General features: G+C 46.5%; 1 protein-coding gene across 1 annotated transcript; it reads right to left on the bottom strand.

The window, feature by feature from the left end:
* Positions 1-1,622: 1,622 nt before the first annotated feature.
* Positions 1,623-13,546, bottom strand: LOC128076183 (A-kinase anchor protein 17B-like). Its single transcript, XM_052673579.1, has 3 exons — positions 13,421-13,546; positions 4,561-6,070; positions 1,623-3,966 (listed from the first exon to the last, which is right to left on the bottom strand). The coding sequence occupies exons 1-3, from the start codon at positions 13,544-13,546 to the stop codon at positions 3,830-3,832; spliced, it is 1,773 nt and encodes a 590-aa protein (XP_052529539.1). The 3' UTR covers positions 1,623-3,829.
* Positions 13,547-16,735: the final 3,189 nt, after the last annotated feature.

A 16,735-nucleotide genomic window follows, 5' to 3' on the forward strand; every position in this document is an offset into this window, starting at 1 on the left:
AGGTTAGCAACGAATGCTTTTGGGAGTTACATGGTTTTACAGAAGGTGAAATAAATGGGGAGGCATTCCTACACAGTGTTCTATGTCCAGCATATGAAAAAGGCCATATACTATAAATGTATTCTTAATACACGTCAAGCAGGTGGACTGGTACAATAATAGGTGTAAAGTATTTCTGCTTCAGAAACCGTCTGTAGGACCGCGACTGGGATTTTGACTTTGGAATTCAGCATGAGGTACAACTGCCCACACAGCTCAGATAACAAAGCTCCACATCAGGCAGCTCCCCACGGCTGATGGCACTGGCTCTGCTGGGGGCACCTTCCTTAGCTCTGTACGTGAAGTTAGAGCTGATGGCAAGGCCTGCAGTCACAGGGCCCTATTTCACAGGGCTTACAAGTGTCATAAGAACAGTAAGCAGCTCTTCCACAAAATATATACATACCAGAAAAGCAGTAACCCACACAAGTTAAACCCCATCACCTCTTGAAACACCACCTCACTGTAACAGCATAAACCAAGCTCCAAGATTTGAAATTATACTAGGAATGTTACGTGCTCAACTATTTGAATGCTTTTTGCCTATTAAATGCTCAAATTATATACACATCCCTTAACTTTCCTGTTAGGTAAAACATTTATTCCTGAAAGCAACTGAAATTTAATTCACTAAGCTAGAACTTGAAGGAGTTTTATGTATGCTTAAAGATTAGCCTTCAAGACAACCAACACAATTTTACAGAACAGTTCAGCGTGTGGGAAGATGGGGCCTGAGTTAAGTGCACAGGAAGGAAAAGTGAGGGATTAGTACTAAATGTCCTAGGAACAGGTTCTAAGTAATCCCAACTCACAAAGAAAAAAGAAACACAAATTACATTTTGCTACAGAAGATACAATGGTGTCTGTTTTAAGTAAGCATGTTTTATTCACTAACAATGTTTTACACTGAATGAGGACTTGGAGACAAAGATCTGCTTTATCAATTCCAATCCATACAGGTGAACACCAGAAGCAATTACAGAACTGGTGCATTTATTTGTTTATACTGACTAGTGGGAAAACACATTGATAACATCCTAGGCATTTACACTGAAGGAAATCCATAGTTCCTCCCATAGATTAACAAACCCAAATACCTTCTCATCCCTAATTGAAAGGTCTGACATATGGGAAAAGGGGAATTACAGTGCAGAACTGACTGACAAGGGGAAATTCTGCCATCTTTTCTTTTCTATGCAACTAGTGCATAGAGAAGAAAACACAGCCTTGGTCCTGTTGGTGCAACTGAAACATTTCACAAATATATCAGCTGGTCTTCATTGTAACTGCATAAAACAGTAAAAAGGAAACTTAAAAGAGGCATGAATGTTTTCCACAATAGAAAATACTTTTGTCAAGAAAATAAGGTGTTTGGGGGAGGGGGTGGTTGCTTTTTAGGTGAAAGCAATTGGGTAACACAATTCTGAGTAGTCATTCGTGATCCTCAGAAGGCACTCAGCATCTGAGCGTGTGAGCAGAGGCAACAGGCAGAACCTGGCAGAGTGTGGCTCAGATGCCTGCATGAATCACCAATACTGAGCACTGGGAGAAAACCAATCTACCACAAACAACTACAATTTAAAAAAAAATGATGATTTATTAGAGCAGAAGTTACAAATGTGGGTAATATGTTATATAAGGAAGGCAACATCATCACATTTACATACTGACACGTAATAAATTAAGCATACTAAAATGAAAGTTGAAATAATTAGTGTGTTATGAGTAGAACTGATCCCCTCTGTCTCTCTGTGGGACTTTGGCCCAGAGCAACTGTGACTGTCTGCTAAATACAGTCGTCTGAGTAAATGCAGATGTAACACAAGCTCCCAGACTGAGTTTTCACATTTTTACTTCCATGCAGCAGGAATTGAACAGCATTTGACAATTCTTCTAGAAATTTTATGTAAGCTTAATTGTACTAAATAGATATCTCACTGCATGTGCCTTCCAAAGGACAGCTTCTTGAAATCTCGTGAACTTATCGCATTCTTGCCTCTAAGTTGGAGAGAAATGGATTTGAAGGGTGGATTATTAAGAATAAGGAATTTGTTGGATGGCCACAGCCAGAGGGTTGTGGTTAATGGCTCCCAGGTCCAGGCACGGGCCAGTGACAAGTGGTGCTCCACAGGAGTCCATCTTGGAACCCGTGCTCTTCAACATTTCTATCAGTGGCACAGACAGATCAATGCACCCTCAGCAAGTTTGGTGATGACACCAAGCTGAGCAGGGCAGGGTGACATACTGGAGGGAAGGGATGCCATCCAGACAGACCTGGACAGGCTTGAAAAGTGGATCCATGAAAACCTAACCATGTTCAACAAGGCCAAGTGCAAGGTGTTGAACTTGCAGTGGGGCAATCCCAGATATGTGCACCGAGTGGGAGAAAAACTCCTTGAGAACGGCCCTGCAGAGAAGGACCTGGGGGTCCTGGAGGGTGAAAAACTAGGCATGAGCCAGCAGTGTGTGCTCGCAGCCTAGAAGGGCAACAGTGACCTGGGCTGCATCAGCAGAAGGCGGGCAGCAGGGGGGGGACTGTCTGCATCTGCTCTGCCCTCGTGAGGCCCCATGTGCAGTACTGTGAGCAGGCCTGGTGCCCCCAGCACAAGGAGGATGTGGGACTGTTGGAGTGGGTCCAGAGGAGGCTGTGAAGATGCTCACAGGGCTGCAGCACCTCTCCTGTAAGAAGGGCTGAGGGAGCTGGGCTTGTTCAGCCTGGAGAGATCTCCAGGGAGATTGCACTGCGGCCTCCCAGAACTTGAGGGGAGTTTATAAGCAGGAGTGGGACCAGCTTTTTACATGGTCTGATAGCGACTGTGTAAGGAGGCAAGGGAGAATGTTTTTAAACTAAAACAAGGGGGACTTAGATTAGATGTTGGGCTGAAATTCTTTATGCAGTAGGCGGTGAGGCCCTGGCGCTGCCCAGAGCTGTGTGCACCCATCCCTGGAGGTGCCCCAGGCTGGGCTGGGTGGCCCTAGGCAGGCTGAGCTGGGTGGGCAGGCAGCCCGCCACATGGCTGGGGCTGGGGGGGGCTTTAAGGTCTCTTCCAACCCAAGCCACGCTTTGACTTTATGATTCTATGGTATTTTCAACCTGCTAAGTGTGAGCTGTCAACATGCTGACAGACGTTGCTCTTTCACTGTCCAACATTCAGAGCTGTGCTTAGAAAATCAGATTCTCAGAAGCGCTACATCTAGCAGTTATTGTGAAATCCTTCCTTCCAAAGACCAGCAGGTTTTCAGAAACACTTTCAGAACTGTGAATAATAAACAAGTATTTTTCCACTGTGAACATTACAGTATATATTTTTTTCTTATTTAGAAATCTATTATTCTCCACCATTACATATAAATGTCCCCCACAGCTTCCAATTCCATCATTTTAACCATCTGATCGAGAAGGCACTTCATATCCTTGCTCTATGATTTATATATTTATGTGGTTGTTGTTTTTCTAGGGACTTGATATTACTAAATGCTGTATCTGTAAACGTAGGGAATTGTGTAAATATCAATCAGAGTTTATCTCTGAGATCTGAATCCATAAATCTTCAAATTCTGAGCAACTGGTCCACAAAAGCTTGTCTGGCCCTGGAGAAAATTTTGGTCCTTGCATCCAAAAGGTAAATAGAGATTCTGTTTCTGTGGCTTGCTACACCAGTTAGACCATTCTAACTGAAGGAATTACCTAAGGAAAAAAAGCCCAAGTACTTCCAATACCTTTTAACGGCTAAAGGGCTTTCTTCTTCCACTTCTAAAAGGAGCTTAAGAGCTATTATATAGTAGCTGTTCAGCATCCTCTTCTGGGCTCTGCTCCACAGAAAGTATCTGAGCAGGGATTTGTTTGAATTATCTCAAGAGGAAAGAGAGGGCATCCTCTTTCATCTGCATCCATCTCTCTTCTCAATATTAATTTCCTCTCATCTCCTGTAGATAAGTATATGAGAAAGTTACTTGAAATTAGTCTGTGAAGGGGGAAGGAGGGGAAGATATGAGGAGGTGGCTGTTAGGTAGCTGCCAGCCAACTTGTAAGCATCGTACATTGAGAAAAGACTGTGAATAACATTATTCAGAGATGCAGCAACTGCGTATGGAAATCAGATGGCCACCTAAACTGAAATCCATTGACTTGAGACAGCACCTCCCACACAGATGCACTGCATACTGAGCCGCCTCACAACTCTGAATTGTTCGAGAGCACGTGGAGTCATCAGCATGCATGTTGTTATCAACAGAATAACCACCTATCTGCCAGCATTTATTAACAGAATAACCACCTACCTACCAACATTTTACCCAATTAAGAGACTCCAACTGCAGCTGCTCCAAGTGTTTCTGAGCTGAACTGACAAAACCTTTAGCAGCAGTGCAGTCACAGCCTTTTTGTACCCTTTGCACACTCTGTTAAGCTTTTACAAACACTTACCGCCCGTCACTGAGAACTGTGCAATTAATCTCACCTGCCAGAGAACTACGACTATCAACTGCATTCACCTCAGCTCTGATTTACCTCTCTCTCACCTGTGTGCCGGAGTGTCTCCTGAAGTGGAAAGCAGTCAGAAGCAGCAATGCCTGGTGCTGCTGTGCCTGCGTGAAGTGTCTTGAATTTCACTTTGTTGTGGAATGCTTTATTACATCTTCTTTCTATCTTTCTGAGTGACTCCAGCTGTATGCAACTCTCGGTCTCTGAAAAGCCACATTCATCAGATAAAAAATCAGAAGAAAGCTTTTTCCTCTTTTTCTTCGTTTTGTAAGTGTTTCTCTCCTCTTCCCTGAAATGTCTCTCACTTTTCTGTCCTTTATGTCTTAATTCACTGCTAGACCTCTTGCATGACTTTTCAAGGTTATGATCACACTGCCTAGCCAAGCCCTCATGGGCAGAACTAGAACAGAAGTTGCATTTGCTGCTTTCCTTTGTTTGACCTTCCAGAGTAACATTCTTGAAATAAACCAGTAATTTTCTCTCTTTCTCTCTTGCAGGCAAGCACCCTCTGTTACAATTGCTGTCAATTTGTTCACTCCTTTCTGCACTCTTCATTGCACCGCTGCATGCCTCACTGAAGTACTCAGAATCACTGATCTCTTCCAACAAGTCCTGTAACTGGTAAGATCTACAAGTTTTGCACTGTTTGGTAACTTCATTTCTACCATCTTCTTGTTCAAATTCCTCATCACGAGCAGCAGCAGTGCAATCCAAAGAATGATTTGGTTCAGCATGTGATAAGTAATCAACAGTGAGTGTGTCATTCCTCTGTATTTGCAGCTTCCTTGCAGGCCTATCTGCACAAGTCTTATTTTTCAACGCTGTGTCTGTTGATTCAAATTCCCCAGCAGTGATCACTAGTCTACAGTTATCATCACCAACGCAATTTCTGCTGTTGAGATTTTGTACAAGACTCACTTCTCTGAAGTGCCGACCCTGCCTGTTACACAAGCTGATGTGAAAACCACTGTCATCATCACACACCACCCTCTTCCACCAGGATTTGTTTGCAGAGTTTTTTGTCCCTAGGGAAACACGTTCATAGCTTGGTGTCTGATAGTAGTTTAGTAAATAATGAATGAATTCATCGGTCTCATAAACCTTTTGCTTTCTGTAACCATCTTCAGACCCCATCTGCGGGTGAACCACGTTCAGTGTTTGGCAGTCCCTTCCATCTAGAGATTCAATGACCTTGCAGTCTTGAGTCACTGTGATCAGTAAAGATCCACAGCCAAAGGAGCTGGATGCATCTCTGCCAGTCCATCTGCCAGAACTCAGAGCTGCAGCGGGGTCATTTAAAATTGTCTTGACTATATGAGAAGTAGATGCACAGAAGGCAGTCAAATCTCCTTCCTCACAACATAAGCTGCTACTTTTTTGGGTTAACTGACACTGAAGCTCCTCCTTGTGTTCCAAATCTTTGTGCATAAGGTAACAGGAGTTGATCTGTTTCTGATGTATGGCTTTTAATGCTGCTTCAGAAGAGGAATCATTCTTCCTTACGCCCGGTGAAGGATCCACTTTCTGACTTGCCAACTGCACAAAATCCTTCAAATGAAAATTGGGAAAACGATTATGTACGTTTATTGAGCACAGAGAACTATAAAGACTGCAAGTTGCAAACTCATAAATATGCAGTTCTACATTCAGAAAATTATAAAGGAGATAAATTTAGCTTAATTCAGAGCTTGATCACACAGTCTCACTACTCCTAGCCCAGAACTAAAGCTGCCTCTTTGTGTCAGAACAGGGCATTCTAAAGTAACTAAGACAGTTGTCCTTCCAACTAATTCCTCTACCTCCCTACAATTGCTTCAGACAACATTTATTGTTTGATTACTGCATCACAACCAGTGTTGTTTACAATAGAAAAATTGCTAGATTTTTGTAGATAAGAATATTTTATTTAGACTAATTATTTTACTGTACATAGTTTTAATGGGTCCAAATACAACCAATCTAATGCTTCCCATGTGTTGAAACCAAGAAAATAAACATTTAACTCATCAAATTCACGCACGGGCTGCTCCAAAAGTAATGCCTCCTATGTTATCCTGTTGGCCCACAAAATCAGAGGAGGATTCTGGTGGTATGGCAGTAGAGGCTGAACCTTCCCACCAATGTCCTGTTACAGTGTGTGGCCGTGTGACAGATGGCAGCAGAGACAGAACACTGACACGGCAGTGTGGATAAAGCAATGGGGTGGAACTGAATTCCTCCACGCAGAAAAAAATGGGACCCACTGACATTCATCAAGGCTTGGTGAACACTGATGGAGACCAAACAGTGGATGTCAGTGCAGTGAGGGCTGGGTGGTGCATTTCAGCAGTGGTGACAGCGAAATGAAAGACAAACCATGTTCTGGATGGCCATGCACAGCTGTCACACCACGAAACAAAGAACATCTTGATCAGCTCATCTGCATGAATCAGGTCACGTTGAAAATCAGTGATACGCAGCTGAAAATCTGCTCCATAAAATAGTGTCATCATGCTCTTTCTGTCTGTTGTAGCTTTCATGGAAATAAACGGGAGGCATTACTTTCTGAGCAACCTATGTAATTAATGCCAACATCAGGTGCTGTGGAGCCCTAAAATTCACACAGAATGGCAATTAACTCTTAGTGAATGGTGGACCTTTAAAAATCTTAAACGTTGAAAAATCGACTTGTTAAAAGCTGCGAGCTAATTTTTATGTAGCAAATGATGTAGAAAATGTCACGTTTGCACCCCGAAGATTTCAAACTTTTTCACCCCAAAGCACTAAAATAAGCCTCCAAACATGAATTTCTGTGTATGACACTGCAGTGTGTACCACTCCTCTGCTGACTTTCTCAAGATATTATCTAAGTCAATCAAATGAAACTTACAGCTTAGTGTTGGCCACAACACAGAAGCTATTGGAAATGAAATCAGCGTAATCCATAGGGACTTAATTCTTTCACTTGCAGACATGAGGCCAAACATCAATTTTACATTCCCACCCTTAATTTCCCTGTTTGCAGTGTTGGATCAAGTCTAATACGAGTTGATGCAGTCCTTCCAGCCCTATCTTGACAGAATAATGACAAGGCTTCAAACAAGTATCCAAGTTTCTGAGTAGAATCACACCACCTTTGCTCCAAGGACAAACTGTCACAAGATTTAGACCTCAGGCCTTCTCAGTGTTCAGTCACTCCTAAGACATTCTTTCAAACAGCAATAAGACACCAAACGTCTACCAAATTATTCAAGCTCTAACAAACATCCTTCAAATTGTAAAATACGTTTTAAAGTATTCTTACTTTCACATGGTTTAACAGCACTGTAAGCAGTCTGACAGACTCCGCTCTTCTCTGAGCTAGCAGGGATTTCCTTTCTTCCCATTCAGGCACATTCTCTGGCCACTGCTGTTCTTCAGCTGGTACTTTGTGCTGCTTTTGGGGATGCTTTTCATCTCCATCTATCTGCCTCTCCTCTCTTCTTGAGCTTAGCTTTCTTTTTTCTCTCTTGAACTTTTTGTTCATCATCACGTTTTTTTCTAGGTAATTATCAATATGGGACAATTTAGATGACGCTTGTTTTACACTTGGAGTCCTGGGAAATTGGATGTCAGACTTTGAACTGCTAATAATAAGCAACCTGTCACCAAGAACCCACATTTGACTAATAAGAAATGATGGTTGTTACAATAATAACATGTTTAAAGAAACAACACATGTTGATGACATGCGTCCAACCGATGCACACATTTAGAACACAGTGGTTCTGCATTTACCTCTTCTGATGGTTTGTATTCTAGGGTTTTCTTTATACACACTGCCATGAAGACAGACTCACATCATCTTTTGTCTCCAAGGACACAATCAGAGACAGAGCATATGGATCTAATTCTTCCCTTAACAAAGCTCCCCTACAGATTAGCATGAGGGTGACATTAAGAGTTACAAGACCACTTCCATTGTTATAAAAATTCAATGATTCAATGACCAATCAAAATTCAAGATGAAGCTGCCACTGCTTTTTTGAAACCTTGTCCTGTAGAAAACAGATCTACTAAACAACCAACATGATATGATAAGAAAACTCCAGAAAACTCAAGGAACAAAGTGTTCACACAAGTATTTAAAATTCCTATCTTTAAAGCATTTGAGTAAGAAGATACTCAATTAAAAACAGAAGCGTAGCAACGTTTTCAGAGATCCAACATTTTATACACGATGTTAGAATCACAGAATCATGTCAGTCAGAAGGGACCTTCAAAGGCGTCTGGTCCAACCCCTCTGCAGTGAGCGGGGACACCTACAGCTTCACCAGGTGCTCAGAGCCCCATCCAACCTGACCAAGTTCTATTTGTGCCACAGAAGTGCCACAGCATTCTAAAATTCAGGGTGTCTTTTTGTTTTTGTTGGTTTTCTTTTCTTTGCTTTTCTTTAGACATGGAGGTGTGTAACATGGTTAATTACCAGTGACAATGTAGGATGCAATACAAGCAGACTAGCCACAGCATCTAAGCTTTTATATGCTACTGTTACTCACATACAAAATTCAAAACCACTGCCCTAAAGATAACAATGAAAAAAAAACCAACAAGTAAAAAAGGGTGGAAGGAAAGGCAGAAAAACAAAGCTCATTCCTAGCTTTGAACCTTACAGTCAAGTGGGAGGCACCTAGAAGTGTCTGTCACATTAACTCTACTTCACACCACAAAGACAGTGATTTGTGATGCTGCAGCATAGAATAATAGAAGTAAATATATAAACAATACAAGAAAACAACCTCATGCAGAATCTTAAGCTTTGGTGCAATCTGAGGGCAACAGCTCTCAGATTTCACTCCAGGTCCACAGAAGCATAGAATGGTCAAGTCTGAAAGGACCTCAGAATGTCTCTAGTCCAACCACTCTCTCGTAACAGACTCCATCTGACGCCCTACACACTGAGATAGGTTGCTTCTCTTTCCCACAGTAACACAAATTAAAAACTATAAGGCACTGGTTTGAGTTCTTGGATTCCTGTTTCCTCAAAGCCTGGGTTTTTACAGTTGGCAACTCCCTTCTTGGATGCCACTTGGTATGAAATAGTGTAACAAATCTGAAGAGACAGCTGATGGACATTCTCTAAAGTACAGCCTCACCTTTCAACCCTCTTCTCTTTTTCCCTCCCCCTTTTTTTTTTTTCTCTTTCCTTTTTTTCAACTCCTGTTCTTGCAGCTTTAGTCTTTCCAGGCTTCTCTTTATGAATCCTTCCCTTAAGTGTCTGGTTGTATCAGAAGTCACCTGTCACAGAAGAAACAGAAGCAGACTTACCAGTCCAGTTTGCCATCGGTACAAACGCTGACAACCTACTACGTAAGGGAGACATCCTAGGTAATACTACATGCTGCTGCACTTGAGAATCACTTTCTCTACTCTGGAAATACTGGAATGCCTTCTGAAGTTAACACCAAGCTCAAACATCTAATCCTAAATGTCCCCTGCTGTGACACCAGGGGTTCACAAGCTGACAAGCTCTGGCCAAACCTGTTCTTGCAACCTGTTATGGAGACTCAAAGTTCAGCATGTTCAGTGAGAAGCTCCAAGCTGTACAGTTCATGCAGTTCTGACAAAATCACTTCACTTACACTCTGAGCAACATCTCTGGGATCAAATGCTTGTTTACCCAGTAAGAAAGTATGAATCCTACTAACGTGCACTGCGTTTTATCAGCTTCAAATGCCCAAATGTGAGCATATTAAAAGAAAACATTCAAGCATGCTGCATTAAGGTGCACCTATTCTAGCAAAGTAAGTGATGTGAGGTATTATTTCCAGCATAGGGACAAAGTTTGGGGTTCAAGTTTAAATTTTCTGCTGGAAAAAAACACCAAAACAGGCCTAACTGTGATCAGTCATGATGGACATAAGTTACCGGGCTGCTGAAATGAAGCCTGCAGACTGCAAACTCTCCTATAATGTCACCCTAAGCATAGCACTTAAGTAGATTTATCCCTCAAAACACTTAAGCAAAAAGGTACTAAGAAGAGAAAGGCTGGCAGCCTTTACTAGTCTTGATCCAAGCACCCAGGCTAAGGCAGCTGTTGCCTCATGCTAAACACTGAGACCCCAAGCATCTTTCAGAGCATCTCTCCAGCTCCTGAGCTCATCTCCCAGTTTTAGTGACACCCACACTGTCAGTATTTACAACTTTTAGCCTGCCCACAACTATATTTAAGAGAATTGAGATACCAATTTTAAAGGACTTCAGTTCAGATGTGTTGAGTTCATATATCTGCTGCAAAATAGACCAATTCCAAGTTTTTCCCTTCACACGCTTAAGTGCCCCCGAAGTTTATAAAGAGTTTTCAACCAGTTTGCAAAGATCTCTCAGTCCTAGCCTTAAAGCAAAAGCACAAAAGTTAGCAAACCAAAAATGAGTTCAGCCCCAGAAATGCATTTCCCATCGTGTAATTGTGTGTGAAGCACACTGTTAGCTACCGAGGTTTTGCTGCTCTGCAGTGTGGCCTTTTGGAATCAGCCCTAACACACCAACATGCTGTTATCTTTAGGCTTTGATTCTTCCAGGTTCACAAGGAATCTGACATTCAATGTCATTACCAAATCAGCATTTCCTTTTAACAACTCTGCTATGCTCGTAACATCAGGAACACCTTTGCTCTTGCACTGTTGTTTATTACGATAACTGCAGACTCAAGTGCCCCTTGCTACCTGCATGCCTTTCTTCTGTGATCATATATTCTGATAATGTAATACTTGGGAAAAAAAAAAACAAGAGTTACTTAAATGTATTATAAGCAATAAAGATAATGACCTGGGACTTTGAGGGTCTGTGGCCAACTCTGCTGACAAATTCCTGTGAAACCCAATACATTCCTATCGCTCAGGACCTTAAAATAACACAACATTGTAGTACAAATTCCAACTAACTGGGATTGTAATAGACCACCAGTTCACTGCATTCCATTTTAGTTTAGTTCCATTTAGTACACAGCGACAAGCACAAAATCTGGCCATCATTGTGGACTCTTCCAGGAAGAGACTTAGTCTTGATTTGAAAACACCAGGCTACAAAAATCTGCCGCTTTCCAAGGGACATTTGTTCCATTTCTTACTCATCCACCACAGAGATGGAAGCCATTTGCAGCTACTGATTTTTTGTAAGCCTTTCTCTCCCAAGTATCAGCATCAGGGTCTTTTTCATTTTTTGTTTTCTTTTCCCCTTACATGGTATCATTCAGGGGTCTGTCAATAATTTTCTATTAAAAATACTTAGAGCTCTCTAAGATCTCACACCTCTCACCATGGGGCAATTTTTCCAGCCTCGGAGCAACTCACTGTACTGTTCCACCAGTCTCCAACTTGAACTGTATGACTCCCCAACCTGCACACAATATTGATTTGGTCAGTGCCATACACCCAGAACAATGCCAGTCCTTTATGCCTGCCTGCTATCACCACTGAAATTCACTCCCCACGATACTGCAATGGAAACCCCAGTATTGCTGATGTATTATAATAACCCTTTCGCACCCTCAAAGAAAACCACAAGGATACATCAGCAACACTAAAACTGATTAGGTATCTACACTGTTCTTTTCACATTAACTTAACTACCTTTGAACACCCTAAAATGTGTCACGTCAGTTCATCCTCCAAACAGAATCAGCCTTTAGGGAAACATTAACAGCCTGGCAATATTTAATTTGAAACACTCTTAGTCGGTATGAGTGAAGTACAAATCGTAAGAATGATTTCAGTCGAAGACAGCCCTGAGATGTGCTCAGAGGACTGCTATCCTCAGCAGCTCTTACCAGCCCGTCTCCCAGCCGGCTGCTTGCTCCGGGCCCTGGGCCATCACAACTGTTTTTGCGACAACGCCATCAGCTGGGCAAGGGATCTAGCTTGGGGGAAAGAGAAAAGGGTGTTTGGCAGGTCGCTTTTCAGACAGCTCCTGCTCTTGTTACAGCACCACTTCATGAGCAGTCCAGCTGAAGGAGAGCGTGAGGCAGGGGAAATTCCTTAATTTTGCAAAGGCAGATAAAAACAAATCCTACCAGCAACGTGGCAAGAGGACGTGCTGATCTGTAGCAGCAGCACGGAAACGCATTTACCGGTCACTTGGTGAAGTTTCAACAAGAGATTGAAACGCAGACAGCTTTTCAATAGGCACAGCCGGTTTACCCGCTCGCCCCGCACAAGACCGAGCGAGGCGCAGGGCTGACCAGAAGCACCCCTTGCCGCTGCGGTACCGCACGCACTCCCTGCAGAAGGAGCGCTTTAAACGCGCCTGGCGCGCTCGATGCCGGGAGCTGTAAGGCCGGGACGAGACGAACCCGAACCGCCCCCGCCACGAACGCGCCGGCGGTAAGGCCGCAGCCCCGGCCGGCAGGACGCGCTGTACGTCCCAGCGGGCCGGCAGGCAGCGCCCGCCCCAGCGCCGAGGCCGCCCGCTCCGCACCCACCTCTCCTCCCGCTCCGCCGTTCCGCGGGGCCGGAGCGGGGCGAGCCCGGCCCGTACCGCGGCCCGGCGGCGTCGCCCCTTAGCGAGGAGCGGCCACCCCGTCGCACCGAGGCACGCTCGGCCCGGCCGGCGGGGCGCCCCGACGGCGAGCTCGGGGAACGCGCCCGGCCCTGCGGCCCCGCCGAGCCCTGGAGGCAGCGCGGCGATCCGCTGCGCCCCGCCCGGCCCCCCGCACCGCGCCGCCCCCGGCCGAGATCGGGCCCGGAGGGGAGCCGCGGCCCCACGGCCGCCGAGCCCCTCCGCGCGAACCGCGCCGCGGCCGCCCCCCGGGACTCCCCGGCGCCGCCGGCGCCCCCGAGGGAGCGGAGCCGCCGAGCACGGCCCCTCCCGGCGCTGCCCCGCCCCGGTGCGCTCCCGCAGCGCCCCGCGCCGAGCGGGCCGGGCCGGGCGGGCTCCCCTTACCGCTCCGGCCGCCGCCGGCTCCGCGCGCTTCCCGGCGCCCTTGCCGCCACCACCCCCGGGGCGGAGCGCGGCGCACACCGGGCAGCGACGCGGCTGGGAGGGGGGACCGGACCCGGTCCCGGCCATCCGTTCGCCCCGTGGCCGCCGCCCTGAGCAGACAGGAGGCGCGGAGCACACCCCGCCGCTCTCCCCGCCGGTGGGCGCCGTGTGCGGTCTTATAGCAGAGGACTGGGGCGGCGGTGCTGAGCGGTCGTCCGGGATTTTTGGGGCCTGTCCTCTTCAATATCTTTATTGATGCCCTGGATGAGGGCGTTGAGTGCAACCCTCGGTAAGTTTGCAGATGATACCAAGTTGGCTGGAAGTGTGGATCTGCCTGGGGGTAGCGAGGCCCTACAGAGGGATCTGGACAGGCTGGAGAGCTGGGCTGAGGCCAATGGGATGAGCTTCAACAAGGCCAAATGCCAGGTCCTGCACTTTGGCCACAACAACCCCAGCAATGCTACAGGGTTGGGGCGGAGTGGCTGGAGGACTGCGTAGAGGAAATGGACCTGGAGGCACTGATTGATGCTCAGCTGAAACAGTGTGCCTGGGTGGCCAAGAAGGCCAATGGCATCCTGGCTTGTATCAGGAACAGTGTTACCAGCAGGAACAGGGCAGTGATTGTCCCGCTGTACTCAGCTCTGGTGAGGCCGCACCTCGAATAGTGTCCAGTTTTGGGCTCCTCACTGCAAGCAAGACATTGAGGCCCTGGCACGAGTTCAAAGAAGGATGACAAAGCTAGTGAGGGGTCTGCAGCACAGGGCTGATGAGGAGCGGCTGAAGGAGCTGGGATTGTTCAGTTTGGAGAAGAGGAGGCTCAGGAGAGACCTTTCTGCCCTCTGTAACTACCTGAAGGGAGGTTGCAGTGAGCTGGGGGTTGGCCTCTTCTCTCGTGTAACTGGTGATAGAACTAGAGGGAATGGCTTCAAGCTGCATCAGGGGAGATTCAGGCTGGACGTCAGAAAATACTTCTCTGAAAGAGAGATCAGGCACTGGAATGGGCTGCCCAGGGAGGTGGTGGAGTCACCAACCTTGGAGGTGTTCAAGGTATGTTTGGATTTTGTGTTGAGGGATGTGGTGTGGTGAGAACTATTGGTGATGGGTGGATTGGACTGGGTGATCCTGTGGGTCTTTTCCAACCTTGGAGATTCTGTGATTCTATGACTATGATTTCCTGTGTGATGCTGGGGAGTGACTCGCAAAATTTCGGGCTGTAGTGGGCCCTGAAAGCTGTGGCTGCATAGGTCACCTGAGGGATCGTAGCATCGCAGAACAACGTAGGCTGGAGGGGATGTTAAAGATCAATCATTGCCAGTTTCCTGCCATGAGCAGGTCACCCCCACCAGCTCAGACTGCCCAGGGTCCACCCAGCCCAGCCCACCAGGGATGGGTGCACACACCCTCTGCCAGGGCCTCATTGCCATCTGAATAAAGAATTTCCTCCTTACCTGTATTTCCCCTCTTTTAAACTTTTCCCCTTGTCCTATCACTATCAGACAATGTAAACAGTCCCGCTTCTGCTTATAAACTCCCCTCAAGTTCTGGAAGGCCACAGTGTGGTCTCCCAGGAGCCTCATCTTCTCCAGGCTGAACAAGCCCAGCTCTCTCAGCCCTTCTTTAGAGGAGAGGTGCTCCAGCTCTCTGAACATCTTCATGGCCTCCTCTTGGACTTGCTCCAACAGCCCCACATCCTCCTTGTGCTGGGGGCACCAGGCCTGCTCACAGTACTGCACATGGGGCCTCACAAGAGCAGAACAGACACAGACAGTCCCCCCCCTGCTGCCCGCCTTCTGCTGATGCAGCCCAGGTCACTGCTGGCCTTCTAGGCTTTGAGCACATGCTGCTGGCTCACGTTTGGCTTTACACACACCAGGACCCCCCGGTCCTTCTCCACAGTGCTGCTCTCTGGTTCTTCACCCATCTGTGCACACATCGGGGATTGTCCCACTGCAAGTTCAACACAATGCACTGAGCCCTGTCGAACATGGTTAGATTTGCATGGGACCACATTCAAGCTTGTCCAGGTCCATCTGGATGGCATCCCTTCCTTGTGTTGTCCCACCTGCACCACTCAGTGTCATCAGCGATCCTGCTGGGGGTGCGCCTGACCGCACAGTCTGCGCACCACTCCGAAACGGGCCCCGCACCAACAGCCAACACTGCCGCGCAGAGCTTCCGGCACGCAACCGGAAGGAGACCTGAAAGAAAACCGGAAAAGGACCCGGAAACAGAACCAAGGGAAACCGGAAGAGGCGGGGCCGGGCGGGCGTCTCCTGTAGCGCCACGGGGCACGGAGAGTGGAAGTGCTCCTTGCGGCCGGCTGCTCGCCTCCCAGCGGCACCTGCGTCGGGCTGCCGGCAGCTGAGAGCGAGGCAGCTCCGAAACAAGCGATAGTTTAGAAAGCTGACATTGGTTTGGGAAGCTGACATTGGTTTAGAAAGCTGACATTGGTTTGGGAAGCTGACATTGGTTTAGAAAGCTGACATTGGTTTGGGAAGCTGACATTGGTTTGGGAAGCTGACATTGGTTTGGGAAGCTGACATCGGTTTAGAAAGCTGACATTGGTTTGGGAAGCTGACATTGGTTTGGGAAGCTGACATTGGTTTGGGAAGCTGACATTGGTTTAGAAAGCTGACATTGGTTTGGGAAGCTGACATTGGTTTAGAAAGCTGACATTGGTTTGGGAAGCTGACATTGGTTTGGGAAGCTGACATTGGTTTAGAAAGCTGACATTGGTTTGGGAAGCTGACATTGGTTTAGAAAGCTGACATTGGTTTGGGAAGCTGACATTGGTTTGGGAAGCTGACATTGGTTTGGGAAGCTGACATCGGTTTAGAAAGCTGACATTGGTTTGGGAAGCTGACATTGGTTTGGGAAGCTGACATTGGTTTGGGAAGCTGACATTGGTTTAGAAAGCTGACATTGGTTTGGGAAGCTGACATTGGTTTAGAAAGCTGACATTGGTTTGGGAAGCTGACATTGGTTTGGGAAGCTGACATTGGTTTAGAAAGCTGACATTGGTTTGGGAAGCTGACATTGGTTTGGGAAGCTGACATTGGTTTGGGAAGCTGACATTGGTTTAGAAAGCTGACATTGGTTTGGGAAGCTGACATTGGTTTGGGAAGCTGACATTGGTTTAGAAAGCTGACATTGGTTTGGGAAGCTGACATTGGTTTAGAAAGCTGACATTGGTTTGGGAAGCTGACATTGGTTTGGGAAGCTGACATTGGTTTAGAAAGCTGACATTGGTTTGGGAAGCTGACATTGGTTTAGAAA

This window comes from Tympanuchus pallidicinctus, unplaced genomic scaffold, assembly GCF_026119805.1.
Source record: "Tympanuchus pallidicinctus isolate F22 unplaced genomic scaffold, pur_lepc_1.0 scaffold13, whole genome shotgun sequence".
Taxonomy (NCBI): Eukaryota; Metazoa; Chordata; class Aves; order Galliformes; family Phasianidae; genus Tympanuchus; species Tympanuchus pallidicinctus.

Excerpts from the sequence above, each read along its gene's own strand:
- LOC128076183 (XM_052673579.1), bottom strand. The coding sequence starts at position 13,546 with ATGGCCGGGACCGGGTCCGGTCCCCCCTCCCAGCCGCGTCGCTGCCCG. Across the intron at positions 6,071-13,420 it reads AGCCGGCGGCGGCCGGAGCG|GATTTTGTGCAGTTGGCAAG; the intron begins GTAAGGGGAGCC and ends TTTCATTTGAAG. Across the intron at positions 3,967-4,560 it reads GGAGACACTCCGGCACACAG|GAGATGAGAGGAAATTAATA; the intron begins GTGAGAGAGAGG and ends ACTTATCTACAG.